Source organism: Megascapheus bottae, chromosome 9 (genome assembly GCF_031878675.1).
Source record: "Megascapheus bottae isolate mThoBot1 chromosome 9, mThoBot2.hap1, whole genome shotgun sequence".
NCBI lineage: Eukaryota > Metazoa > Chordata > Mammalia > Rodentia > Geomyidae > Megascapheus > Megascapheus bottae.
In genome coordinates, this window is record NC_143517.1 from 53,792,951 (window position 1) to 53,820,526 (window position 27,576).

Sequence of the window (27,576 nt, forward strand, 5' to 3'; positions counted from 1 at the left end):
ATAAGAAAGGTTATGAAATTTGAGTGAGTTAGATACACAGAGGACACAGTTATAATTAAAAATAAATTTAATATAAAACCTATGAGTATTGTGTGTATGATTAAATAGACACCTGCCCTGGCTATCTTGAGGATCAGCTGGTTTTGGAATACCACAGAGACCTGATTACACTTCATGGGGGTGGAGCATTTGCCTGGTTGGACCGTGTGCTCCCTCTCCACATGTTCATTGGCGTCCTCCTGTCTCCAGTTCCAGATGTTGAAGTGAAAGGAGAGCATTCTAGCTATTACCTCTTGTTACAAGGTAATGGCAGTGGGAAATGCAAGGCCACATTGATTCATTCAGCCAACCAGATAAATGGCTCATTTGCACTCAACTTGATTCATGGAAGAATGAAAACAAAGACTGAAGAAACCAATTCATGTAAGTTTATTTGCACATAGAAAAAAATTCTGTTGTGTGTTTGAATGTGTCTTTTACTTTGGTGGTTCTTTTTGTTGTTGTTTTGGTCAGTCATGGGGCTTAAACTCTGGCTGGGTGTGTGCCCTCAGAGTGAGTTGTCTCTGAGCTTTTTAGCTCAAGGCTAACGTTCTACCACTTGAGCCACCGTGCTACTTTTGGCTTTCTGGTGGTTAACTGGTGATAAGAGTCTCATGGACTTTCATGCCGAGGCTGGCTTTGAAACAAGATCCTCAGATCTCAGCCTCCTGAGATCTATAATCCTAACTAGGATTATAGGCATGAACCACCAGTGCCCGACACTTTGTTGGTTTTAAGAGAAAGACATAGTAGATATTTAATGAACTTATTTTTCCAAAACTCTTGCAATTAGCCTTTTATTTCAAACATATTGTAACATTTTTATAGTTTAAATTAACTCCTTTTGTATTATACACAGTGAAATTTAATAGAACAGCTTTCAGTTCTGAATGGAAAGTTTTGAGTTTTCTCTGCTTTAACCATATGTGATTTTTTTACATTGACTTTTTTCATTGACTTTCTTTGAGCCCTCTTCTGATTTACTTGCCTTTCTCTCTTTTTCTCCATTTTGATTATCTATTACTGCATGAAACTACCCAAATTTAGCAGGAAATAACAGAGTGATCATAATCTCTCCTGACTGTATTTGCCAGAGTTGGGTCAGTTACATATTTCTCTTTTGAGTTTCCATACAGTTGTTCCACATAACAAGGATTGCAGTCACTGGGAACTCCAAAGGGCTTCCATCCAGGATGGCTTCTTTACCATCATATTTGGTGCTTTAACTGGCTTGGCAGATGAGCTGCCTTTTCTCTCTCCCCAAGGTTTGCTTGGTTGTCATTACAAGACTGTGGTCTTAGGATAGTCTGACTTCCTTTAGAGCAATTGTTCCAAAAGTTTACAGTACTTCATGTGACCTAGCCTAGACGTCCTTCAATGTCACTTTTGCCATACCTTAATGGTTACAGGGTGAAGTGTTTTAGTTGATCATCATTCTCAAGGGAAGACTCGCACAGCATGGAGAAGAACAAAGATCAGCCCCATCAGAACTAGAATACAAATACCGTTTGTTATATACTGGGCCACCCATCGTTTACATCCATTATCCACTGTTTACTCCTTTGTCTAACTCCATAGTTTTCACACCAGGTTATCCTCACAGATTGTCAGCAAAGGGACACAACAGCATCAAGGTTTGAGAAGGCTGTACAGGGCAATATTGACCACATATGCTGTATGTGTACCACAGCTGAAACACATGGAAAGCTGCATGTTCAGAGTTAGACATGTCAGGGGTCATACGATTCACTGGTTAAGCTTTTGGGGACATCCTATTGGGCAGGGGGAGACAGCAATAAAGCCTCCCCATCCTGGGCACATTTAGTCTTTTTTTTGCCTGTCCTAGGGCTTGAACTCAGGGCCCAGACACTGTCCTTAGGCTTTCCTCAAGGCCAGTGCTCTACCACTTGAGCCATAGCACCACTTCCAGCTTTTTTTGTTTGTGTGTTGTACTAAGGAATCGTACCCTGGGCTTCATGCATGCTAGGCAAGCATTCTACCACTAGGCCACGCTCCCAGTCCCCATGTTTAATCTTAAGGCAGTACATTTATAGCTACCCTCATATTGTAGATAAGAAGAAATAGGGAAGAGACAGAATCTTCTAAGTCTGTCACCATCTTGTTGAAATAAAACCTGGATTGACTGTTCAAGAGACTGCCCAAGGGAAAGTAAGAGGACGTGTGGTTTATTGTAGGGGATTTCCTATTTTTATAGAGCAAGTCCACACTCTGTTTTCTGAGTTAGGTAGAAGAAAATATGTAGAAAAGTCTCTAGTGCTCACAGTCCCACAGAGATTAAGAAAATGGCCAAAGCATAAAATGCAAAACAGCGTTCTAATTTCTTTCTGCGTAGTTGTTACTTTGAAATATATAAAATCAAGAACTTTAAAACATCTTTTCATAATTGAACATAGTTAAAGAAGAATAGCTTTAATGTAGACCTTTTCTGTTTCTTAGGTTTTCCTTTTTACTTACCACTTCCATGCTTTTCTGGAGAGCAGATTTTACAGAGAGAGAAACAGTTAGCTCATGTTCAAGTTTTGGCTTTGAAAGAATGCCTGAGTAAGTAACAATTCCTACTTTTACTGTATGAATGTTGATTTGTTCAAACAGAAGCTGGTCTGAAGCACATGTGTTCTTGTACACTGTGTCCTTTAGCTCTGACACCTTTCTATAGAACTATTCATGATATAGAAATGATGAAGTATAGAAGAATTCTTTGGCTTTATTTCTGTTCCTTTATACATTGCTGATCACATTAAAACATTTATATTTTAAGATATGTTTAACTTTATTAAACATGATTTGTGCTATTCTACTTAATGTATATATAGCCTTCATACCTTTTTGGGAGCAGGAAGGTAGGGACTTTATTAGAAAAGGTAAATTCAGCAGGATATTTTAACTTAAGCATCAATTCTTGATTTCAGTCATGACTGTCAATAAATGTCCCCATTCTGCATACAAGCGGCCACATGATAGATCTTGTCCTTTTGAGTTTGGCTTATCTTGTTCTACATAAAAATCTATTTCCTTATAGTGACATAATTTCATTCTTTTTTAATGCTTGTATAATTCCCCATATGTGTACATATGCCATATATACCACATTTTCATTTTCCACTTACTTGCTGATACACACCTCGTCTGATTCCATAGCTTGGCTATTGTGAATTTCTTGGGATGTATGTCCAGAAGTGAGATAGTTGGATCCTATGACAGTTCTAATTTTAGGTTCTAGAAAATCCACCATACTAATTTCCCTAGTGATTGCTTTCATTTATATTTCCACCAACAATGTATGAGGGTTTCTTTTTCCTTCCATGCCCATCAGCAGTTATTGTTGTTGTTATTATCATTGTTATTATTATTATTGGTTGTGGGACTTGAACTCTGGGCTTAGGCACTGTCCCTCAGCGTTTCAGCTCAAGGTTATCGCCCTTGAGCTACAGTGCCATTTCCAGTTTTCTGGTGGTTAATTGGAGATAAGAGTATCATGTACTTTCGTGCTGGGACTGGCTTTGAACTACAATCCTCAGATCTTAGCCTCCTGAGTAGCTACGATTATAGGTGTCAACCACCAGCATTTTAAAGTAGCCATTTTCCCTGGAGTGAGAAAGCTGCTTAGTGTCCTTTGTATCATTCACATGGAATCTGAGGTAGGAAGTCATATATTCTCAGGATTTAAAGTCCATTGTCCTGTGCTGTCTCTGATCTTTGGGAAGAAACCTAATATTCCTATTCTTAATGGCAATTGTGTTTTCTTATTTTGGTTTGTCTACCTCTCTCCCTGAAAGCTTTATTTCTGCAAGCTTTACTCTGAATTACAGTTGTGTATATCTCCACTCCTTATTTCCATCCCATTTATTGAGTAGCTTGACATGCCTTTTTGACTCACAGTGAAAAGTCTGAAAAAGTTTTTTTTTTTGTTTGTTTGTTTTTTTGTTTGTTTGTTTTTTTGCCAGTTATGGGCTTGAGCTCAGGGCCTGAGCACTGTCCTTTGACTTTCTCAAGGTCAGAGCTCTACCACTTGAGCCTCAGCACCACTTCAGGCTTTTTTCTATGTATGTGGTACCGAGGAATCGAACCCGGGTCTTCATGCATGCTAGGCAAGCACTTTAACCACTAGGCCAAACTCCCGGCCCCTGAAAAAGTTTCTTGACTTACCGTTTTAATGATTTCCTTCTGCCTAGTTTTTTTCTGTTCTTGTAGAAATCTTACTATACATACAACTAATATATTACATATATACATAAATGCCTATATTTTTGGAATGTATTTGTTTTATTTTTTTGGTTGGTACCAGAGTTAGAACTCAGGGCTTTTCACTTGTTTGGCCTGTTTGTCTGGCATGCTACTGCTGGAGCTGGGTAGGCTTCAAGTGGCAGTCCTTGGGATTTCAGACTCCTGAGTAGCTAGGATTGTAGGTGTGAGCTAGCTACACCTGTCTCATTATATATTTTCCTAAACAGAATGCTTAATTTTTTTCGTATGTTCATATTATCTTTTTGTTCTAGTTTTATGCATGACATCTTCCATTTCATTTTGCAGTCCTTTTGTGGACTATTTAAAACATTTGCCCTCATCTGCTTCATTGTGATAGTCCTTTTTTTCTGGATTGTTATATTCATTTATCAAACGGTTTTGCACTTGTTCCAATATCTTCTCTTATTTCTTATTTCTTGGAGATTATTAATTATAGCGAACTTTCTTTTTTTCTCTACAATATTTTTTTCTGCTGAGTCCTGTTTTTCTTTTTGGGTGCACTAAATTTCTCCTTTAAATCCTGGACTGTTTTTGTATGCATGCCCAGAACTAACTTAGACATTTAATAACAGGACTAGCCTTGGAAGGGAAGGTCCCTCGCTTCCCCATGCATTCAGAAAACATACCACCTGCAGACTGGCCACCCCTGGTGAAAGAGAGGAAGGGTTGACAGGGGCATGTCTCATTGTTGTGAAGCTCAGTGAGGGATGGGAGGGTGAATGGTGGAGAGTTCAAGTGTCATTAAGAGGAAGTCCTAACCTGTGTAAACTTGGGCTTGAGAAATAAAATGAAGAACCATTCTCTCCCTGTAGTACTTGTTCTTACTTGTCTGCTCATTCTTTTCTGTTCATCCTGCCTAAAATGGCAAGTTTTAGTGTTTCTCATTACGGTATCTGATAAAATTCATTGGAAAATAGTAGGGTGAAAACATTGTGGTTCTGGCCATGTATGCCTCTCCTACCCTAGAATTAACAACTGGAGCTCTTTGTTCTGTGGGTGTTCAAATTCCCATTCTTCCCTCCCTCCCTCCCTCCTTCCCTTTTCCTTTCCTTTTTCTTTTATATATATATATATATATATATATATATATATATATATATATATATATATATATATATTGGTTTCAGGCCTTAAGCCTGACTCAGGCTTGACTCAGGTTGATCCTTTATCCTTTGAACTGTGTTTCTAGCCCAACTTTTTGCTGTTTAGTTGAACATGGAGTCTTGAAGACTTTTCTTCTCGGGCTGATTACAAATTTTGATCCTCTAGTTCTCAGCTTCATAAAATGCATGAGCCAGTGGGATTCAACATGTTCAGACTTGCAAAAGGACAATCTTCTGCTCTTTCTGATGCATCATTTGTAGCTGCTATCTTTCTAGTGACAGACCATGGTATCTGAGTTTTCAGTACTACATGGACATTTTCTGTAGTCTGAGACTGGCTCTGGGGGATGGGGGTGGGTCTAGATCTGACTGCTTCCTGTATGTCCAGTCTTGTTTCAGGCCAGCACATCACTGCACTGTGTGTCCTTTATCTTCTTCATCATGTTTCTCTGCGGGCACCTGAGGTGACCCCTTCTGTACTCTGCCAACTCAGTTTCCCTATCTATTGTCATTTCTGTCTTCCACCAATGTGTCCTTGTTTGTCTTATTTGTTACTCTCTTGTTTTATTTATTTGCTGTGATTTTAGAATTGGAAAGCAAAAAGCACAAGTGACTGTCATGAATACAAGTCTAACAAGTTTTAGTTTGACATAGATACCACCATAAGCTCCTTTCTAGCAGTCTGCAGTATATTTCTGAAGAAGGTCTATACACTGACCTCTATTGTGTATTGGTTTGTGTCTGAGCCACAAGTCTGTTTCTCCTCATGTTACACAATGGGGAATCTACAACATAATGGTCTACAACATAATAAATATGGAACTGGTGGTTTGCTGGTGATCTTCACTTGGTTAATTGTCAGAAATGTTTTCTAATTTAAAAAAAGTAGTGAATGGGCTCCAGGGAGGCCTAGACAGTTGTAGGGTGAACAGTGTTCATGTGTCCTGCAGAAAGGAGAAAGCTGGCCAAGAAGCCTGAAGCCCTCTCTGCCGAGGAGCTCAAAAGACTGTTGATGCTCACAAGGGAGCGGGTCCTCCAGCGTCTCGGTGCACTAGGTCCTCAAGCTTGTCGACCACAGACAGATGGAGTGAAAACGTCCCACGTGTCACATGGTACGTTTCCTGCATTACTGCTTGAGATGTTATTTTGTGGATGTCCCATTTGTTATTAAAACTCAAGATAAATTGTTCAAATCAAAACATTTTGTCTGGGTTCTGATGGCTCACGCCTGCAATCCTGCCCCTTCAGGAGGTTGAAATCTAAGGATCACAGTTTAAAACCAACCTAGACAGGAAAGTCTGTAAGATTCTTACCAATTAACTATCAAAAAGCCAGAAGTGGTGTTGTGGCCTTGAACAAAAAAAGTTCAGGGACAGCACGCAGGCCCTGAGTTCAAGTTCAGGGATTAACACACACACACATATATAAAATGTATTTTGCAAATTTAAATGATGGTGCATAGGTGCGTGTGTGTGTGCACGCATGTGTGTGAATGGTATTTCTCAGCATTTATTAAACTTTAATACTTTTAAACCAAAGTTTTTATTATTATCCATAAGTAGTTATACAAAGGGGTTTCAATTCAACAATGTCAGCTTATGAGTACAATGCATCTTGATCACTGTCATCTCTTCCATCATTCCAAACCTGAGTAGTTTTGAACAGAGGGAGAAGTATTACAAAGTAACCCTTCCTACTAGGTTTACTAAGCTGATAGAAGGAATGGATTTCTGTTAAGCCACATTTTCAGAAAGGGAAGAGTAAAATCTATACAGTGAATTTAATACAGGCAAAACCATGTAATGGCTGGCTTCAGTTTACACCTTTTAGGGCTGGAGCAGTTAACTATACCTCACCAAGGGAACACAGAATCTGTGTTTGTCTGTCTGATATGCCAGTACTGGGTCTTGAACTCAGGACCTCATGCTCTTGTTTGGCTGATGCTCTACTACTTGAATCATACCTCCGCCTTTGGCTTTTTGTTGATTAGTTGGAAATAAGAATTTTGCTGGGCGTGGTAGCTCATGCCTGTAATCCTAGCTTCTCAGGACTTTGAAATCTGAGGATCATCGTTCAAAGCCAGCCCGGGCACAAAAGTTGATGAGATTCCTTATCTCCACGTAACCACTAGAAAATAGGAAGTAGCACTGTGGCTCAAGGGGTAGGGTGGTAGCATTGAGCTGAAATGCTCAGGGACAGAGTCCAGGCCCAGAGTTCAAGCCCAATAAATAAATAAATAAATAAAAATAAATAAATAAATAAATAAATAAGAATCTCACAGATTTATCTTCCCAGGCTGTCTTTAAGTCATGATCTTTAGATGTCAGCTTCATGAGTAGCTAGTATTGCAGACTTGAGTCACCAGTACCCAGCTTTCATTTTTTTTTTTTTTTTTTTTTTTTTTTGCCAGTCCTGGGCTTAAGCTCAGGGCCTGAGCACTGTCCTTGGACTTTCTCAAGGCTAGAACTCTACCCCTTGAGCCTCAGCACCACTTCCGGCTTTTTCTATATATGTGGTACCAAGGAATCAAACCCGGGTCTTCGTGCATGCTAGGCAAGCACTTTAACCACTAGGCCAAATTCCTGGCCCCAAAGGAAGATTTTATTTATTTATTTATTTATTTAGTCAGTTGTGGGGCTTGAACTCTGGGCCTGGGTTCTTGTCCCTGAGCTTTTCAGCTCAAGGCTACCGCCCTACCCTTGAGCCACAGCGCCACTTCTCTAGCTTTCATTTTTATATTTAATTGAATTTTATTCGTTTTCCTGGATTCTTTCATTATGATGAATTTGAATGGAGTGAAGTCTTTTAATATCTGACAAAAATACAGTCAAGATTACTTGACAGTATTTTAAGTGAAGAAGACAAGTGTTTTCGTTTTTATTTTGTGAGATTCATTTTACTGCATAGGTTAATGAAAAACTGGTTGCAGAATCAAATCAGCGAAGTTTGTTGAGTGCCTTTCCTGGGTTTGACACTGTGAAGGGCACCAAGAAATGATATGGTCCTTGGCTGTCGACAAGCTGTAAAGCAAGGCCCAGGAAGTGCATGAAAGCTGAGGTAGGAGTGTAGAGTTTGAGGCCAGCCTGGGGTAGATAGGGAAATTTTGTTTCAAGAAAAGAAAGAAAAAGCCACCATTATCATGAAATATTCTGCTATAAATTGTGATTTTTGCTTTATTAGATTGTAACTGTTAAAATAATATAACCTTTTATGTGACTCAGTAGATAATGTAAATTTCTTTTGCCTTGTCATCAGTGGTAGAGGTCCTTTTTGTTTGCTGTCATTTATAATTCTGTAGGGTAGGTTTCTCTGTTTTTCCAGTATATTGATTTAGTTTCTTTTTTCCTGTAAAATAATTGACTTGAAAAAAATATATACAGAAAACCAGTTTTGGTTTCTGAGAGACCCTTTCCATACCTTTCAGTATGGCAGTATCCTTACACATAAAACAATGGATTTTATTTTGCTGTAAGAATGACAGTATGTCATTTGCCAAATCACAGAACACTTAGGAATATGTTAGCCTGTGTCATTACTATTTACGTGGGCATGCAGTGAGTTAATAATTAATTATAGTGTGCACAGGCAGTTCGTTGTTCCCTTTTGAAGATGGCTTGCTTTCTCCCATGAGCCCACAGCATGAGGCTGGGGTGCAGTACTGTTGATTTTGTTTTCTTTGTACTTGTAGCATAAAACCATGTTTCCATTGCATAGTAAAGCTCAGTACCCTGTAAATAATGCTTCATCACTCCTTTGAAGAACTCGGAAGCATGGTGTGTTTGGATGCTGTTTCATGAGGGTAATCTAATATAGATAATATGTAGAAAATATTTTGAAATACTCAAGGTTAAATGGTTTAAAAAGTAAAGAGAAAATGATACTGCTGTTTGCCTTTTTTTTTTTTTCCTCCCTTTGGCCAGTCCTGAGGCTTGAACTCTGCCTGGGCACTGCCCTTGGGCTTTCTCAAGGCTAGTACTTTACCACTTGAGCCAAAGCGCCACTTCCAGCTTTGTGTATGTGGTACCAAGGAGTGGAACCCAGGGCTTCATGCATGCTCGGTTAGCACTCTATTGCTGGGCCACACACTTGGCATTGTTTACCTTTTTTTTTTTTTTTGCCAGTCCTGGGCTTGAGCTTAGGGCCTGAGTACTGTCCTTGGACTTTTCTCAAGGCTAGAGCTCTACCACTTGAGCCTCGCACCACTTCCAGCTTTTTTCTATGTATGCGGTACCAAGGAATTGAACCCAGGTCTTCCTGCATGCTAGGCAAGCATTTTACCACTACGCCAAACTCCAGGCCCCTGTTTACCTTTTTTATAAAAAATTCAGTAGCTATTATGACATCATTATTCTGTGACTTCCCTCAAATTTAAAGTAGGTGTTTTTTTCAGTGGTGATGGGTCAATAGCTATCATTCATGAATTTATAATCATCTTTTATAACAGTGATAGTTCAGTGCCTTTCTGGGGTGTGGGAGTGGCTTACTGGGGTTTAAACTCAGGGCCTTACACTTGCTCAGCTTTTTATCACTCTAGTGCTCTACCCTTTGAGCCATGCCTCTATCCTGGCCTTTTTCTGGTCATTTTGCAGATGGAGTCTTGGCTGACTTGTCTGCCAAGGCTGCCTTTTAACCAGCCTGGATCTCAGCCTCCTGAGTGGCTAGAGCTACAAATGTGATCCTCGGTGCTTGGCTTCAAAGCTGCTTTTAAAAAGCTCATTAGCTTTAGAGTTGGGAAAAAACTTGTTCAGGTAACAATTTTTCCAGTGTTAATGCACTGTAGATGTGCTAATACTGTCTAATGGAAATGGAAGCTGTCCCTTTGTTGAGCATTCAGTATAATCTTATATAATTACAAGATTAGCAGGAAAAGTAAACAAACGCTTACATTTTATTAAGTTATATATTTGCCTTGATGTTGAGAATGAAGGAATTTCTTTTTTAGAAGATCAGTAATTTTTTTAGTCTTCTTGTATAAATCCCCTTTTCTAGTATGAAAATCACATATACATCCAATATGTTCTCATTTAAAACTAATTTCCACCATAAATGGTGAAGTCATGCTTTTGTTCTACAAGAATTCTAATACCGCAAATTCAGTTTTCTAAATTTTACCTTATATTATTTGAGGAAATAGTTCCTTCTTTTCTTCCTTCCTTCCTTCCTTCCTTCCTTCCTTCCTTCCTTCCTTCCTTGCTTCCTTCTCTCCCTCTCTCCTTCCCTTTGCCCCTTCCTCCCCCCTCCCCCCTCTCTCTTTTTGTTTTTATTTTTGTGCTGGTCCAGGGCTTGGATTTGGCCAGTGCCCTACCCTTGAGCCAAGCCCCACTTCCCATTTTCTAGAGTTTAATTGTAGATAAGAGTCTCAGGTCCTTTTGTGCTTTGAACCTTGATCCTCAGATCTCAGCCTCTGAGTAGCTAGGATTACAGGTGTGAGCCACTGCACCTGGCTCCCTGAGCTTTTTTGTTCAAGGATTGTGTTCTTCCACATCTGGCTCTTTGGTGGATAAATGGCTGGCTTTGAACCATGATCCCAGATCTCAGCCTCCTGAAAAGCTAGGATTATAAGTGTGAATCGCCAGCAGGAGTTGGTTTATTTCCAACAAACCTCTTGGCATTTTCTGTAGTTCTGTTCATTGGAAAGGTCTTTAATGGATGCCTATGTAAATATTATATAACTAAAACAACATACCTTTTAAAATATGTACATTTGTATGTGCAACATATCTATACATTTTGGCTTGGTGTTTTGATAGGGGATCTGTGTAATTCAATCTAGCATCAAATTTGAACTGGCTAAGTGTTTAGTCTCCCTCCCATCCCTGTGCTGGGACTACAGATATGAGCACTTTATACACACATACACACACACACACACACACACACACACATCTTATATAGCAAAATTTAGTATGTTAGTATTTTCCAATACGTATATGAATTTCTTTTACTTTAGCTTCCAGGTCAGTAGAACCCTTGTCTTCAAGTTTAATGGAAACCAATCCTGTAGAATGGCCAGAAAAGCATGCACTTCAGAATTTGGAAACTTTTGGAACAGATAAACAAAAAATGAGGTAATGTTTGAATTTTTAGTTATGTCTGCTTATAGATCTGTAGTTTTAAATGAACTCCTTATTTATTGTCATATAGTTTTATTACAAAGCAAATATATACTTTAAGTCCATAGATAACCAATGGAGTTACTTATCAATGAAGAAGGAAATGCTCCTGTCTGCAGCTGATACTTTCCATTCACAGTGGATATTTTGGATATGGCCTTTGAGACCATCTTCTATAAGCATACAGATAAGCAGGATATAAAGAATATATATACACCTATACAGGATACACAGTACACAGATAGGATATGCAGTATACATGCATACATAGCATATACAATATACATACATACACATCTACAGAATATACAGTACATATGCATACATATGTATACAGGGATACAGGAGACATCTTAGGACAGGAGCATGTAAAAGGATGAAAGTGCTCTTTACATTATAGCCTTTTTTTTTTTTTTTTTTGCTCTTCCCATTTTCTACCCTTGTTTGTTCACATTAAACAACTTTGTGAACTAACCCTAGCAAGCAGGACTTATTTTCACTTGATTTTTTTTTTTCAGTACTGTGAGCATGATTGTTAAATGACTGAAAAAAGCCATCCTCTTACCCTTCTCGTAAATATTACAAGTCACTTTCTTTTTTGTTCTTCTGTTGATACCATGTTATGACTTGTTTAAAATAATTTGACATATTTTCAAGAAATACTGATGAATGAGCATGAGTGATTAAGAAATATTGAACAATTACCATTGATTGATCACCAAATTCGTGGTGGGAGGGGTTGGATATGAGGAAATGCCTTTTAGAGCTGCATGCCTTTGCACAGGAGAGACATCAGAAGAAAACAAGGAGCCAAACAAGTGCCAGCTGGGGTGGCGCGCTGGCATGCTGGGATGCTTTGACAGGTCCATGGTTCTGTATCTTCAGAGAGCAGTGTTTATTTTTAATTTGAAGATAAAAAGTACAGGGGAAAAGTGGGGTGCAGAAAGATGTCCTATGTATAGTTCTTAGGATGTCTTATTTTGTTTATATCCATTTCTAATCTTGTCCCAAATGAAGAGCCTCAGCCCTCTAGCTTACTGAGAAGGGAAACAGATAGTAGACTCCATTTTTAATTTTTTAATCTTTATTATCTTCAGTTGTACAAAGGAGTTGCCATTCTGCAGAGTAGTTTATGAATACCGGGCATCTTAATCAATGTAGTAGTCTCCTCCTAACCAACTCCTACCCTTCACATCTCTTTAATTTTAGGTTATGTATTATTATTCATTATTATTATCATCATTTTGCCATTTTAGAAGGCAGTTTATATGTACAGTGCATCTTTATTTGTGTCATCACTTCAAACATTTCCCTGCCCTTTAATCCTCCCTTAACCATTTTTCACCTTTGTGGTGGAGTCAATAAGTTCTTGCTTGTGTTTTCTACCCTTCCCTCTTCATTCTTCTCTCCTCTGTACTTAAGGCCCCCCCTAACATGTTGCAAGTATCCATTTTCTGGTACTTATTTTGTTGGGCTTTGACTTAGTTGTTTTTTGCTTATTTGTTTGTTTGTTTTTTTAAGAATTACATTATTGGGGGCCAGGAGTTTGGCCTAGTGGTAGAGTGCTTGCCCCGGGGTTCAATTCCTCAGTACCACATGGATAGAAAAGCTGGAAATGATGTTGTGGCTCAAGTGGTAGTTAGTCTTGAGGAAAAAGCTCAAGGATAGTGCTCAGGCCCTGAGTTTAAGCCCCAGGACTGAAAAAAAAAAAAAAGAATTACATTATTTGTAATGCAATTATTTGTAATTTCTCCATAGGTTTATTTATGCATATAGATTTATTCTAGCTGCCACAAATGAGGAAAACGATGTAACCTGTGTTTTTTTGGGTGTAACTAACATAATGTGAATTTTTCCAGGTATGTCCATTTCCTCACGAATGTCCAGTATTGTTCTTTCTGAGTCATGAGTAGATTACGTTTTTTGTAGACCTCTCCTTAGTTCTTATGCAGTGCTTACTATCCTGTTTTCAAGTAATTGAGCTCTTGGGCCCACCACTTGTTCCTCCTTCTCACAACCCTGTGATGAAGTGAGCCTCATACTTGAGCACTATGATTTTTTTCAGTTTGTCTGAGTAGGGAGCCTCATGTGTATGGGTAGGCCACTGTCATGAACCATGAACCTATTTGTCATTCAGAGTACAGATCACACTATACTTTCCTATTAAATACTTTCTACATGCCGCAGCTCCGCAATTCATTACTTCTCTAAGCAAGTAAAGGCTATATTGGAACATATTATGTTGTTCCTCATTCTATGCTGATATACTTATCTCTCCCCACTCTCCTCACATTCTTCCTCCTTCCTTCTGTGATGTCTGAACAATGAATTATGAACAGTGAATAAGAACATATAAATTAATGCTATTCACAATGTAAATGCTCAGTAAATACTAACAGGCATTTCACAGGTACCATCAAATTCTTGATTGAAAGCAAGAAGTCAATCATCTTCCAATTTAACTAGATCATTATATAGTGAAAGTCAGGAATTGTAAGAATTTCATTTGAGACATATTCAGTCATCTGCTGTTTGACTTTGTTATCTCAATTTCAAGATGGGACTAAAAGTCCTTGTTTTATCTACCTCAGAGTTTTGAAGTAATTGGGGGGAGTATATAAAAAATGCTTGATAAGCTTGAAAGACTGAAAAAATCAGGTGTTGTCAGTGTTGTTGCTGTTTTTTATTTTGTTTTGTTTTCTACTGAAAGTGTTCATTGATAGTGTGCAATTTATCCAGAGCTCTAAATAGCTTTTGCGTCTTGTGTTTTGTGATTTCCCCATTGCAATGAGCTAGAACCTGTTGAATGAATGACAGGACTATTCATTAAGAAACTTTGCCTAGTGGCTCACACCTGTAATATTAGCTATTGCTGGAGTCTCAGATCTGAGGATTGCAGTTTCTAGCAAGCAGGAAAGCCTATGAGACCCTTATCTCCAATTAACTACAAACAAAAAACAAAGCTAGAATGGAGCTGTGGCTCAAATGGTGGAGCTAGGCTTGAGCTCAAGCCACAGGACCTGTACAAACAAACAAAACAAAAAACAAACCTTTGGGAACAGGAGTTTGGTCTAGTGGTAGAGTGCTTGCCTAGCATGCACAAAGGCCTGGGTTCTATTCCTCCGTACCATATACATAGAAAAAAGCCAAGTGGTACTGAGGCTCAACTGGTAGAACTCTACCTTTGAGAAAGCCCAAGGACAGTGCTCAGGCTCTGTGTTCAAGGCCCAGGACTGGCAAAAAAAAAAAAAAGGAACCTTTGTAATTCATTGCTATAGAATAGCTATTAGAAATTAAACTAAGTTCATATTGGAGTTCCTGCCCATGTAGAGTATAAAATATCTGAGTGTTTTCTGATTTGACTATTTTCATGATATTAATGTTTTCAATATAATAATAAAGGGCATAAAATTGGAAAAAGGGTCATAGTACACAGAAGCCTTAATGTGGGGAAATGCAAATCTAACTCACATCAGTATTTTAATTATGTAAATATCAGTAAAAGTGCTACTTGGAGTAATGAATGGGTAATAATTAAATTAATATGTAAAATTAGGGAATTAAATTTCTGTGTAGGCACTGAAATGAGTCTTAATTTTGTTATATGACAGCAGTCATTAAGTGCTTGATGTCATTCTCTGAAATAAGGGTTTATTTTATTGTTCTTTTTAATGATGATAGTTGGGCTTGAACTCAAGGCCTCTATGTCTCACTTGGCCTTTTTACTCAAGGGTCGTACTCTACCACTTGAGCCACACCCCCATTTCTGGCTTTTTGTGATTAATTAGAAATAAGAATATCTGTGAATTGTCTACCTAGACTAGCATTGAACCACTATTTTCAGATCTTAGCCTCCTGAGTAGCTAGGATCATAGTCGTGAGCCACAGTGCCTGCCTTGTTACAGTATTTTAAAGGCCTGTGAGTTTCTTTTTAAATAGAAAAGTCATACAGAATTTGTAGTTATTCTAGTTGTGACTCATTTTAAATAGTTGTGTCACCTTACTATATGTCACCACCTATTGTGTGCTAGAATGCCTAGCTGAGGAGGAATAGGAATACGGAAAGAATTTAGGCTTGAGTTGATTTGCACTTTGAAAAGTACTCATCAGGTGAGGCTTTACTTTCAAGGAAGACTTCATCTTTTTCAAGGAAATTTGTGAGGAATATATATATACTGCATGTAAAGTAGTTTGAATACTAGGAATTCCTGCATTTATTTCAGATGTACTAATGACTCTTAATATCATAGTCATTCCTGTAGGAGACCTTGGAAAGAATTCTGATTACTGTCTCATTTCATGGTAGTGCTTTAAGAAATCTTTCAAAGGCCTAGAAAATTGGAACATTCAGTACCTGGCCTCAGAAATTAAATATTATGGGGTTTCAGAACATATAAGATTTTTAGGTTTAAATTTTATAGTATTAGCAACTTCACATTAAAGTACTGTGATGCCTTTTATAAATAATGCAATCATTATTTAAAGTTTTTAAATTGTTGGCATGTTCCTTCAAGTTTCTATGTGATCTGCCCCTTTTTTTAAAAATATAACTTGAAAGTAAGTTGTTCACCAAGAGTGTACTTCATTACTTTCCTAAATATGAAATCTTTCTCTTTCCTTTGTGTCTTTTCCTGAATTGTTCACATCACTAAATTGCCATTAGTAAGTTGCTTGATAATATGTTTTTTTCTCTAGAACTGGTTCATTGCCTCGTTCATCTGAGCAGTTGCTGGGCCATAAAGAAATCCCCCGGGATTCACTCACACTATTAGATGCTAAAGAATTGTTGAAATATTTCACCTCAGATGGGTTACCAGTGGGAGATCTTCAACCTTTACAGATTCAAAAGGGGTAAGTTTGGAAGTTAATGATTCCCAATTAACTTTGAACAATCTTCTTGAAAGGAAGTTTTGTCCCCTTTCCTCAGTTAAGTGATGCCCTCGGCTGCTTAGGTAAAACTCACAGGTTTGCTTCTAGTATCCATCGCTTGGCATAGTTGTCCTCATTTTTATATCTTCCAAACACCCTGCAGCTCTGAAGGTTGTGAGGGATGGTGGTTACAGCCCAGCACAGACTCCACACAAGTCAGGAGCTTCCTCCTACAGGAATCACACTACTTCTGTTTGCTTGTTTGTGCTGCTAACTGGTACTTGAACTCAAGACTTAAAGGAATCGAACCGGGGTCTTTGTGCAGGCTAGGCCAAACTCCTGGCTCTGTCCCTTAGCTTTTTCACTCAAGGTTTGTTCTCATGGACTTTCTTGCCTCACCTGGCTGTGAATCATGATTCTCAGATCGCAGCGTCTTAATTACGGAGAACAGTACTTTTTAAGACAAAAATAGACTTGAAATACCTATTTAAAAATTATCTATTAAAATTTTTTCTTTTCTGTGTTACTGTCCAGTTTTGAATTTCCCAGTATTTGGCATGCTGTTTGTTAGTCATGCATACTAAAGTATAACGCCTAGTAGCACTGTATATGAAAAGAATGGAAAAGTGAAAAAATGCTTTTGAAACTTTACCAAGTCAAAGCTAAAACCTACACAAATGACTTACACCTAAATTGACTTCTAAGACAATTTCCATGAAGTTGTTAGTTTAAAAATGTTGGATGTTGCTTTAATAAGTGGACTTAATACATAAATTACTTGTGGAGGGCCAAGAGTTTGATCGAGTGGTAGAGTGCTAGCCTAGCATGTATAAAGACCCGGGTTTGATTCCTTGGTACCACATACATAGAAAAAAAGCTGGAAGTGGTGCTGAGGCTCAAGTGGTAGAGCTCTAGCCTTGAGAAAGTCCAAGGACACAGCCCAGGAGTGGCATAAATAAATCAATAAATAAATAACTTGTGGAGATTGAATCACATGCTCATTGCACCATTTTCTCTCTAATCATTACTCCATTACTTTGTAAAACACTAAAAAGACCATAAGAATTGCACATTTTGATCACTTTTATAGTCTGATAAATGTTGGTTTTAAAGGTGAATTTCAGAAAGTCTTTTTCTTTTTTTGGTGGTTGTGGGACTTGAACTCTGGGTCTGGGTGTTATCCCTGGCTCTTTAGCTCAAAGCTACCGCCCTGCCCCTTGAACCACAGCTCTACTTCCATAGAAAGGGTTTAAAAAACAAACAACAGAAAAAGCATTGTATCTCAAAAATATGACTGGAGCACTATTGTTGATGTATGCTCTCTACAGAGGGAAGTAGGGGATAACTTGGAAAGCATGAGGATCTCATTGATTCTTGAATTTAATGATCTTAATGGCATAAAAACTGTATAATTTTGGAGTTATTTTCTTTTTTTATAGGAGGTTGATAGCTCTTTTGATAGGATTTAAGACACAATGAAGCATACAGATACTCCTCTTCTTAGTTATTGAATTATCATTTTTTCATATTATTGACATCACCTGGCAAAGATAATTGGTTGTGCCTAAGCCTGAATTCTTTATTTATCCAGGTTGTGCTCTTTGGCTAGAATATATATTCAGTGTAGAAGAGATATAAGGAATTCTCTCTGTAGTTTATGAGTCGCTGATTTAGACAGTGATATTGGGGAAGAAGTACGGTCTTACCAAATATGTCTTCTGTTAACATGAAAGTTGAAGGGGGAAATTTCTGTTCTCATTAAATATCTACTTGTGCAAGGATCCATGTATAATCCTATGTAAGTTACATGAAGTGCAAACACTTCCCATAACTCTTTTAGAAAGCACAAGCTGTAAATAAATTCCCTGTGTTGCAAAATTGATTAATTAAAAAGTAAAAATAAATATGAAATGTGATGCGGATTAAAATCAGAAATGAGAGACAACTTGGTAAGGAAAAATAACGAAATGGTACCTGGGCATCACTTGTTTTTGCCTATAATCCATGCTATTCAAGGAGATGAGATCAAAGCCAGTCCTAGCAGAAGAGCCAAAGAAGATACCATCTCCAAAATAACCAACAAAAAGCTGGGAAACATGGTCAAGTGGAAAAGTGTCAGCTTAGCAAGCCATCCTGAGATCAAACTACTTCTGTCATCTTCAAAATAGTGAGCTCACTGATATTTACTAATGATCCTTTGCAACACTTTAAGTGGATGCATTATTATGTATATAAAATCTGTGTTTTTGCAATAAATTTTAATTTAACTTAAATTCTTATCATTGGACTGCATATACTTTTCAGGGACAGAACCTCAGTTTTTGTTATTAATACTGTGAGGTAGGAGCCAGGTGGTAATAAATTTATTCTTGGTTGTCTAGTTTTCTAGGTTTGGTTTTGTGTCATTTTTGGTGCTAAGGCTTGAGTCTTGTGACTCTCACTAGGTTAGTTTACTCAGCTTGTAAGCTACTATTTGGATCATGACTGTAGTCTGAGAGGTTTGTTCTGTATGTGTCACTATTATACTAGTGCTAGAACTAGGCCTGTGTTCTTTCCTGGTTGTTTTTGCTCACAGATGGCACTATCATATTTGAACCATGCCTTCATCTCAGTTTTTGCCTTTTTTCATATGGTTCTCAACTCTTGTAAAATTCACACTAGTGGTATTTCTGCCTGATATCTATGTTAAGACTAACTACCGGTACACATTCCCATTTTACGAGTTTTGAGTTTCAAGACCATAGTTCATTATGTTAGAAATAATATGAGTCTCAATTCAGAGGTGGAAGGAGTCATCCAGAGAGAGCTGAGCTTGACTAAAGTGGTTTCCCTCCTCCCGATGTTGATGAACATCTGAACGTCTGGGTGTGGGGAGGCTCCTCATGAATATCTGGCATAGTCTTACATGGGACTAGTTCCAACAGTTTTTACACGGCTGCTGGTTGAAAGCCCACTTTTTTTTTTTTTGACAGTCCTGGGGCTTGAACTCAGGGCCTGGGACACTTTGTTCAGAGCTAGCCATCTGCCACAGCGCCACTTCCAGCTTTTTCTGTGTATGTGGTTCCAGGGAATTGAACCCAGGGCTTTGTGTATGCTTGGCAAGCCCATCAGCGAGCACACTGTGACTAGGCCATGCTCTGGACCCGGAAGCCTACTTCTTAAGAACAGAAGTCAGCAGTTAGTGATACCAAACTGACTCGTGTCTTAGGCAATGAAAAATCTGGGACCCATATGTGGTATAGTAGGAAAGAAATATTTCTGTTACCAAAGATTCAAGTTAACTTTATTCTGCCAAAAAAAAAAAAAAAAAAGCATTAAACTACCCATGGTCATCAACGGCTCTCACCTGTAATTCTAGCCACTCAAGAGGCTGAGATTAGAAGATAGGCAAAGGTAGCCGAGCAGGAAAGTCTGTGAGACTCTTACTTCCAATTAACCATTAGAAAATTAAAAGTGGCATTGTGACTAAAAGTGGTAGGGTGCTAGCCTTGAGCACAAATACTCAGAGACAGTGCCCAGGCTCTGAATTCAAGCCCCACAACTGACAAATTTTAAAAAAGGAGGAAAAAAAAGCATTTAACTAAATAAATAAAACTTCAGTTTGCTTCACCAAGAAATCTAAGAACTTTTCTAAATAACTCTGCTTCCTGAATTTCCATTACAGATCATTTCTCACTCTGAATTTATCTGATTCTCAGAATCATTTCCAGTAGCATCCTCATTTCAAGAGGAAGTTAGATTTGTTTCCTCATATACTTAATAACTTTCTTGGTCTCCAAATAAACCTAAGTACAAATAAATCTTTTTCTTCTTCCCCTTAATTTCAGAGAAAAAGCATTTGTTTTGACACCAGAACTTAGTCCTCAGAAACTTCGGGTCTTACCTTTTGAAAAAGCCTCAATTTGTCATTATCATGGAATTGAGTAAGTTCCTGTTTCCCCTTTGCTCTTCGTGTTTTGCTGATGGGGTTGACGTTGCCAAGATACAATATGAATAAAGTGAGCAGAGCCGAGACAAGAGTTTGTCACAAAAGCAGTATTTCCACAAACAAATTACTCTTGATGAAGAAGTTATGATAATTAGCTTTATAGCATTTAGACTTCCTCTGATTAGTTACTAGATATTTTAATCAAAGTTACTTTGGTTCAGACATTATTCCTATGTATTTATACTCTGGGTCACATTAATGTTCCCTGGTCACTAATTACACTGTAATTGCATAGCAGCTATTAGATGAAATGTGTAGCCATTTTAAACATGTTAATTGTGTTCATCTTTATAGAATTTTGATTGACTTTTCAGAATTCTCTTGCTTAGAGGTACTCGCAGATCTTAGTTCACATGTGCATGTACCATTTTCAGAAGAACAAGAGCTGGACACTACTGATACTATCTTTTACAATGAATTCTCAAAATCCTGGTGGTCCATTTTGCAAAATGTTTCACATTTCTAATCTAAAGTATTACTTTTACTTTTTATTCTTAATAAACAATAAAGGCCTTAATTCTCCAATGAAATAGGGATTTTGAGAAGAAGAAATAGTATCATTACTTTTAAATAACCTGTGGTTTTATAATGAGTATATTGTACTGTATGTAATAAGGTGAAATCATGAATGTCATTGTTGACATGGCAGAAAGATTGATGTTTATATGTGGTGTAGTTAAAAAGAAAAAAATGCCTGAAACCATACTGTTCATTTTTATGCTATTATAGAAATTTAATTTCCTTTTTATAAGCTGAATTGAAATATTTCAAGGAAGGGACTAGGACAAGGAAAACAGAAATGACAGAAACTAAAGAGCTAATAAGAAACTTAATAACTGATTACCCTTTTACTCTTTCTAAGCTAAAGAAGAATCTAAAAGAGTATTTTAGTAGTTACAACAGAAAAGTGGTTATGCTTCAGATTACAGGCTTGTGCCTATGCTCCTTACTATTCAAGAGTCTGAGAATTGAAGGATTGGGGTTGGAAGCCAGCTCAGGTAGAGAAGTCAGAGAGCCTCCATCTCCTGTTAAGCAGCAGAATGCTAGATGGGAGGTTATATTCAAATGTTAGTGCAGCAGTCATGTAAACCTAGTGAAATTTCGATGTCCTGAGGTCAATCCTGGATATCGGCTCCTGCGCGCATGCGAGCGCGCACCCCCCCCCACACACACACAATTCTATCATCAGTAGTTAACAAAAACATGATTAAAAGTCAGGATTAAACTGGAAAATGTTAACAGAAATGAGAAACTAAATTTCTTTTGTAATCAGTAGGTACTGAAGGTGAAGAAACAAAGACAAAGCTCACAACAATATAAATTAGTATAGCCTGCCAGGGGAAGATTCAGAACACCTGATTGATTAACTCAGCTTTAATGAAATAATTAGTGGCGTGCAGTGTTATTAAGGGTCTTGTTTAAAAGGAGAAACATTGGAAATAGTATCTTTAGAGACTTAAAGAAATTATAGTACATCCATAAGATGAAATTCTTTGCAGCCATAGAATGGTTAAAATTAGATGGATAAATATTGGCAGATATGTAGAACAAAACCCTTATACATTGTTGGTGGGAGTATAAAATGGCATCTTCAGAAAAGTATCTGATTATGCTTCAGAAAAGGATAGTTAATTTTATACACTTAATCAGAGTCACATCCTCTTTGGTGTTTTCCCAAGAGAAATGAAAGCAAATCCCATAAAAAGACTTGGTCAAGAATGTTGATAGCAATTTTCTTTGAAATAGTAGCTTGAAACTAGAAACAGTCTAGGAGTATACCAGTAACAGACAATAAATTGGTATAGCTACACAATGACAAAGAACAGTGTATTGCTGCAGATAATAAACATCTGTTTATATGAAACAACAGTACAGTTATGAATGAGAGACTTCAGAGTAAGTGCCAGGAGTATAACATTCAATGGTAAGTCACTTCTGAAGGAAGTGCTCTATGAAACGCTAATTTCAATCCTTGTGGTTCAGGTAGGAATTTTAAATTGAGCAAAAGGAAGACAATCCAGGGACACATTTTGCATTATAATATTTAATAAAAGTACCCTTTGTTGGGGGGCAGTTACTGTTTTTTCTTTATCATTGACAGTTTAAGGGTACTTCCAAGCAGCCTTGAATTTGTCTAAATCTTTTATTTGAACTATACATATTTTAACTATATCTCTTTTGTGTATTTTCAAAATTTGCCCTTTATTTGTACTTAAGTCAGATTTGCCTGAGAACTCCATTGTTCTGCTACCTAAAAGTCTGATTAACAGGGATATATTTTTTTCTGTACCATCATTTTGATTTTATTAATGGCCTAGTGTTAAAGATTACAGAAATGTGTATAATTTGAAAGTGTTCCCTGTTTTGGCGCTCTCATCACATGTGTGAAACCATTAAGGTGGTCACAAGTCTTGTGTCTTCTTTGCAGGTTTCCTATTGTGTATATTTTTTTGTACTTCAACATGGGATTTTTTTTTTTTGAGTCCTAAAGCACTCACTGAGCTAATAGGTCTTTGATTTCCTGAGACAGATTTAGCTGGAAACCAGATAAGCAGGTGACCAAAGGACTTGAAGAAAAATCTTTCAGTCTGGTAATAAAGTGAAGAGTAAGTTTCAGTGAAAAAAACTCAAAAGTCTTCTGAGCTGTTTGGTGCGCCAGAATAAAATGCCTTTATACCTATTTAATCTCCATGTTCAAAATAACCTTGCCCTTTGTAACAAAAAGTCAGCATTTCACATTTTTTATCAGTCATGCTGAGAAGTCAGAGGTTGCCACAATTTTACAAAGTATTCAAACAGCAGCTATATTATTTTGAGAATAAGACAAAGGATTAACCAGAAACAGTCAAAGAGAAATGAGATTGTACTTGACTGTTTTCAATCTTCCATGCTGTCATATTAGTGGACTTGAAAAATACTGAATTGGGGAGGGGAAATAGGTTATTTCTTCAACCTTCCAACAAATATACAAGAAGACTGAGAGCTTTGTATTGTATTCTATTTGTATTGTATTGTATTGCTTGTCATTTTCTTTTGAAAGGGAAGACGCTCATTGTTTTACTGGATGCTTTGATTTGAATGCCCTTCCTCTCATTTTAGGTATTGCTTGGATGGCCGAAAAGCTTTAGAGCGAGATGGAGGTTTTTCTGAACTTCAATCTCGTCTCATTCGCTATGAAACTCAAACCACATGCACCAGAGAAAATTTCCCCATCCCCACTGTGCTGAGCCCCCTTCCGTCCCCTGCCGTCTTGTCAGAGCCTGGAAGCGTGCCTGATGGAGAAACTCTACAAAGTGAACTCCGCAAACATGACCTCAGATCAGAAGTGTCCCGACTGAAACGGAAATCTAACGATCAGAATGGCCTTTGTCCCCCCAAAAGGTGATCATGCCAAGTGCATAAAAATAGTGTCTTGACAGAAAGTATTTTAGTTTTTAGGAGATTTTTGTTTTCATACTAGTCTTTAATGTTTTTAAGTCACTTTCTGCATAGATTTTATATTAATTATTTTATGCTAGGACCCTAGTTTTTATTGTGAGTATCACTGGTGGGGGGTTATTAACAAAAACTCACAGGTTTAGCTTTCTTTATACGTCAGTTAGCACAGTCTGTTGCGAAGTTTTTCAAGCCACAGAATACTAACGCTCTCATGCAGTTGAATGAAACAAAGCCACTAGAATGAAGCAGGTGAGCCACTTCCTCCCTCCTTCCCACCTTCTTTTCCTCTCCCTTTTCTCCTTTCCTCCCTCCTTCCCCCACTTCCTTCTTTCTTTGCTTCCCCTCTCATCGTTCCTTGGCTCTTTAGCAAAGGTTCCATGGCACCATTTAAAATTCATTTATTCCTTACATAATATTAAAGCCTACTTAATGACATTATCCAAAAATTTTCTAGGTATTTTTTTTTGCTAGAAAAATAACATTTCTTTTTTTTTTTGCATTTTTTTATTGTAATTAGTAAAAGGGTTACATGATATTTGCCATAGAAAAATAACATTTCTTAATATTTCATTTAAGCTTATGTTTATGAAATGAACCCTGAATTTATCTGTCTTCATACCATGTGCCAAATTTAAGTGTCTTGGTATGTGAAACCAGCTTCAGATTCTGCCTAGGTTTAATAAGGCTTTGGGGAGGAAATTTTTTTTATTTTTTGAAGAAGTAATAGTATTAGGATACTGATTCCCTGACATAGAACAACTAAATTAAAGCACTTTATAAAGTAAACTTTTGGTACTTTTTTCTTTTTATAAATGGTAACATTGAAAAGCAAATGTGTTTTATAACTGGATTTCTTCTTTCTGTACTACAACTAATAAAAACATACATATGGGGTCGTGAGTTTGGCCTAGTGGTTAAAGTGCTTGCCTAGCATGCATGAAGACCCGGGTTCGATTCCTCGGCACCACATACATAGAAAAAAGCCAGAAATGGTGCTGAGGCTCAAGTGGTAGAGCTCTAGCCTTGAGAAAGTCCAACGACAGCGCTCAGGCCCTGAGCTCAAGCCCAGGACTAGCCAAAAAAAAAAAAAAAGAAAAACATACATATTCCAGAAGAGAAAGCACACTGTGACCTTTCAGCAGAAAGCCATAAGACCAAAAAGAAAATTTTTTAAAGTTTTATTTACAGAATCAACGTTTTAGAGACTGATTCCAGTTTCATAGTTTTCCTTACATTTGATCTCATGCTGTGTGACCTGTTATTCCCATGTCAGTTGCATAGATTCAGTGTGATGCTGCTTTTCGTAAAGCGTGCAGGTTTAAGTAACAAGTGAATATTAAGTATAAAGGGTATACCTAGCCAGGCACATGTGGCTCGTGCCCCTAATCCTCCACTCGGGAGCTGTGACCCAGAAGATTGCAGGCAGAAGCCAGCCTGGACAGCACAGTCCATTAGAATCTATTTCCAGATAACCAGAAATACCAACAACAGTAAAAGTACTACCTAGCCACCTACCGTGCTATAGCTGATTTACGTTTACATGATATATTGTAGGTGTAAAGAGGCAAGGCTACAGTATTACTACTCAGCTTTCTCATTTAAAAGGACTAAAAGGACAACTGTAATATGCTGCTTGTTGATTAATTGCTTATTTAAGGCAAATTAACAAGACATTTCATGTACTTCTGAATTTATATGTGAGTAGAAATAGTTGTAACACATCAGATTTAAAAAATAGACTTCATTATTAGATTTGCTTAACCCGTGTTCTTGATTTGATTTTTTCCTCCTTTCACTGTATAGACTTATGAAATCTGAAAGTACAGATTCTCTTCTTTCTCAAATGCATGGCAGTAGTCATCCCTGTGGTCATCGTGTGGTGACATCTAGAAAGCCACAGGTGGAGAAATCACTACCAACGACTTCCCCAGTGCTTCCACTTCCTACCTGTGACACTTCCAAAGTCTCCACGAAGGCCCGTTCAGGACATAAAAGTGTACACGAGTCCAAAACATCAAAGCAAGGCAAGGAATCGAGATCACAGAAGCATACACGGGTAAGTCCTTCCCTGTCTTCTTTGGAGCTATATGTGAGGCAATTCACTTACTTAAATGTTTGAAAATGTATGTTGAAAAGTTTTACAAGTGAAATGAAATAATGTGTAGAATTTTCTTGAAAATACTCCAGTGAAAGATGATGGGAATATGGGTGGTTATAAATGAAACAAACTTAGACACCAATTGATTATCCTTAAAGCCAGTTGGTGGATGATCCCTCAAGGGATGTTATAAAATGTTCTCTTTCCTTTCTGTTTCAAATTTTCCATGATAAAAAATGAATACACTTGGACATATTCCTATTATATGTTAGCGCACATTTGTATTTCAATTCAGAACTAAATTTTAATTCCTTATAGATACTCTCTAGTCTTTTTCTGCTAAAAGCTAATGTTATGGCTATATGTGTCATGGATGTCACAGATGTCTTTTCTTCTCAGTTGTGTAGCTTAATGGCCTTGTTTACCTATCCTTAGTCCAGCCAAGTGATGGTGTATTACACAATTCATTTACGATTGAGCTGTAAAGATAAATAATATTTGAACCTTCCCCAAGAATTCTTGGTTATGGGTTATATTCTCTCCAAGATCCTGAAAGAAGTAGTGACTGACACCCTGAAGAAACACCGTATCACACAGACCCACGAATGCTACGCTGCATGCAGTCAGCGCCTCTTTGAGATCTCTAAGGTCTACCTGAAGGTACAGCATGTTTTGTGCTAACGTCACAGTTTGTCTGAGAATGCTGCTTCTATTTGATATAAACAGCTTTCAATGAGTATTTTTTTATATTCATAACATGTAACTGACTGGCAGATATTTTTAAAAAATGAAAATAGAAGTACTGAGGAAGAAATATCACTGATTTATTTGGACTTACTCTCTACATGGGGTTACTAATATGAACCACCAACAACAAGCCAAGATGGATACTTACAAGATATTTTAGGCTAATTACAAAAGTGAACTAATGAATTCAATTTAATGTACACATTTCAAAATGCTGTATTTTGTTAATGTTTAGGATCTTAAAACTTCAAGGGGTCTATTTGAAGAAATGAAGAAAACAGCGAACAACAATGTTGTACAGGTAAATACATTATTTCAAATAAGTCACCATTAAATTAGTGCTTTATTTCAGAGATGCAATAAGAATTAGTGATACTTTTTTAACTCTGACCTGGGAACTCTTTAAGATAAATATATGCTATTCTAGACAAAGTATTTAATATTACCTGATAGGTTCTTTTGTTAACAAAAGAGCTGCTGAATTGATAGTAAGAAAAAATATATACAACTAAGAACTAGAAAAATGAATCATTTTGATTAGCTTTTTTCAGTGTTTAATTTCTTTGGAGTGATTCTTTGAAAACATATTTTCAAAGAAAGGTAAGAAAATGGAACAGAATTTTGATTTTGTCTAATGAGCACAATATGAAAGCATTGGAAGTTCAGTAAAAGGTGTTTTTAGTTACAAAAGGAAGTGTTGTTAAATATAAGGTTTGGATATATTACTTTCTAAGTTTTCCACTGTGCTCTTTTGAATTTTTGTATTTTCTACCACTTGCACTTTCAATAGAAATGTAGGATTATTATGTATTTTTTCCTCCTTAGGTGATTGAATGGGTACTAGAAAAGACTAGCAAGAAATGATGGAGAACACTTCCCTGTAGGACAGTTACAAGTCAGTAATTTACTGCTACA

The 27,576-nt window shown here is 37.3% G+C and overlaps 1 protein-coding gene across 2 annotated transcripts in view; it reads left to right on the forward strand.

Moving 5' to 3' along the window:
- The window catches only part of Mtbp (MDM2 binding protein), a 52,350-nt gene extending 24,774 nt beyond the window's left edge, over nt 1-27,576 (forward strand). Inside the window, exons 12-22 of one of the 2 annotated variants that reach the window (XM_090339328.1) lie at nt 250-423; nt 2,497-2,601; nt 6,359-6,520; nt 11,359-11,476; nt 16,217-16,372; nt 20,218-20,313; nt 23,478-23,759; nt 25,620-25,872; nt 26,461-26,574; nt 26,897-26,962; nt 27,487-27,576. In XM_090339328.1, coding sequence (XP_090195454.1) covers nt 250-423; nt 2,497-2,601; nt 6,359-6,520; nt 11,359-11,476; nt 16,217-16,372; nt 20,218-20,313; nt 23,478-23,759; nt 25,620-25,872; nt 26,461-26,574; nt 26,897-26,962; nt 27,487-27,525 — 1,565 coding nt within the window. In that variant the 3' untranslated portion in view covers nt 27,526-27,576. The remainder of the gene's footprint in view (nt 1-249; nt 424-2,496; nt 2,602-6,358; nt 6,521-11,358; nt 11,477-16,216; nt 16,373-20,217; nt 20,314-23,477; nt 23,760-25,619; nt 25,873-26,460; nt 26,575-26,896; nt 26,963-27,486) is intronic. The other variant, XM_090339329.1, reaches the window with a different exon arrangement.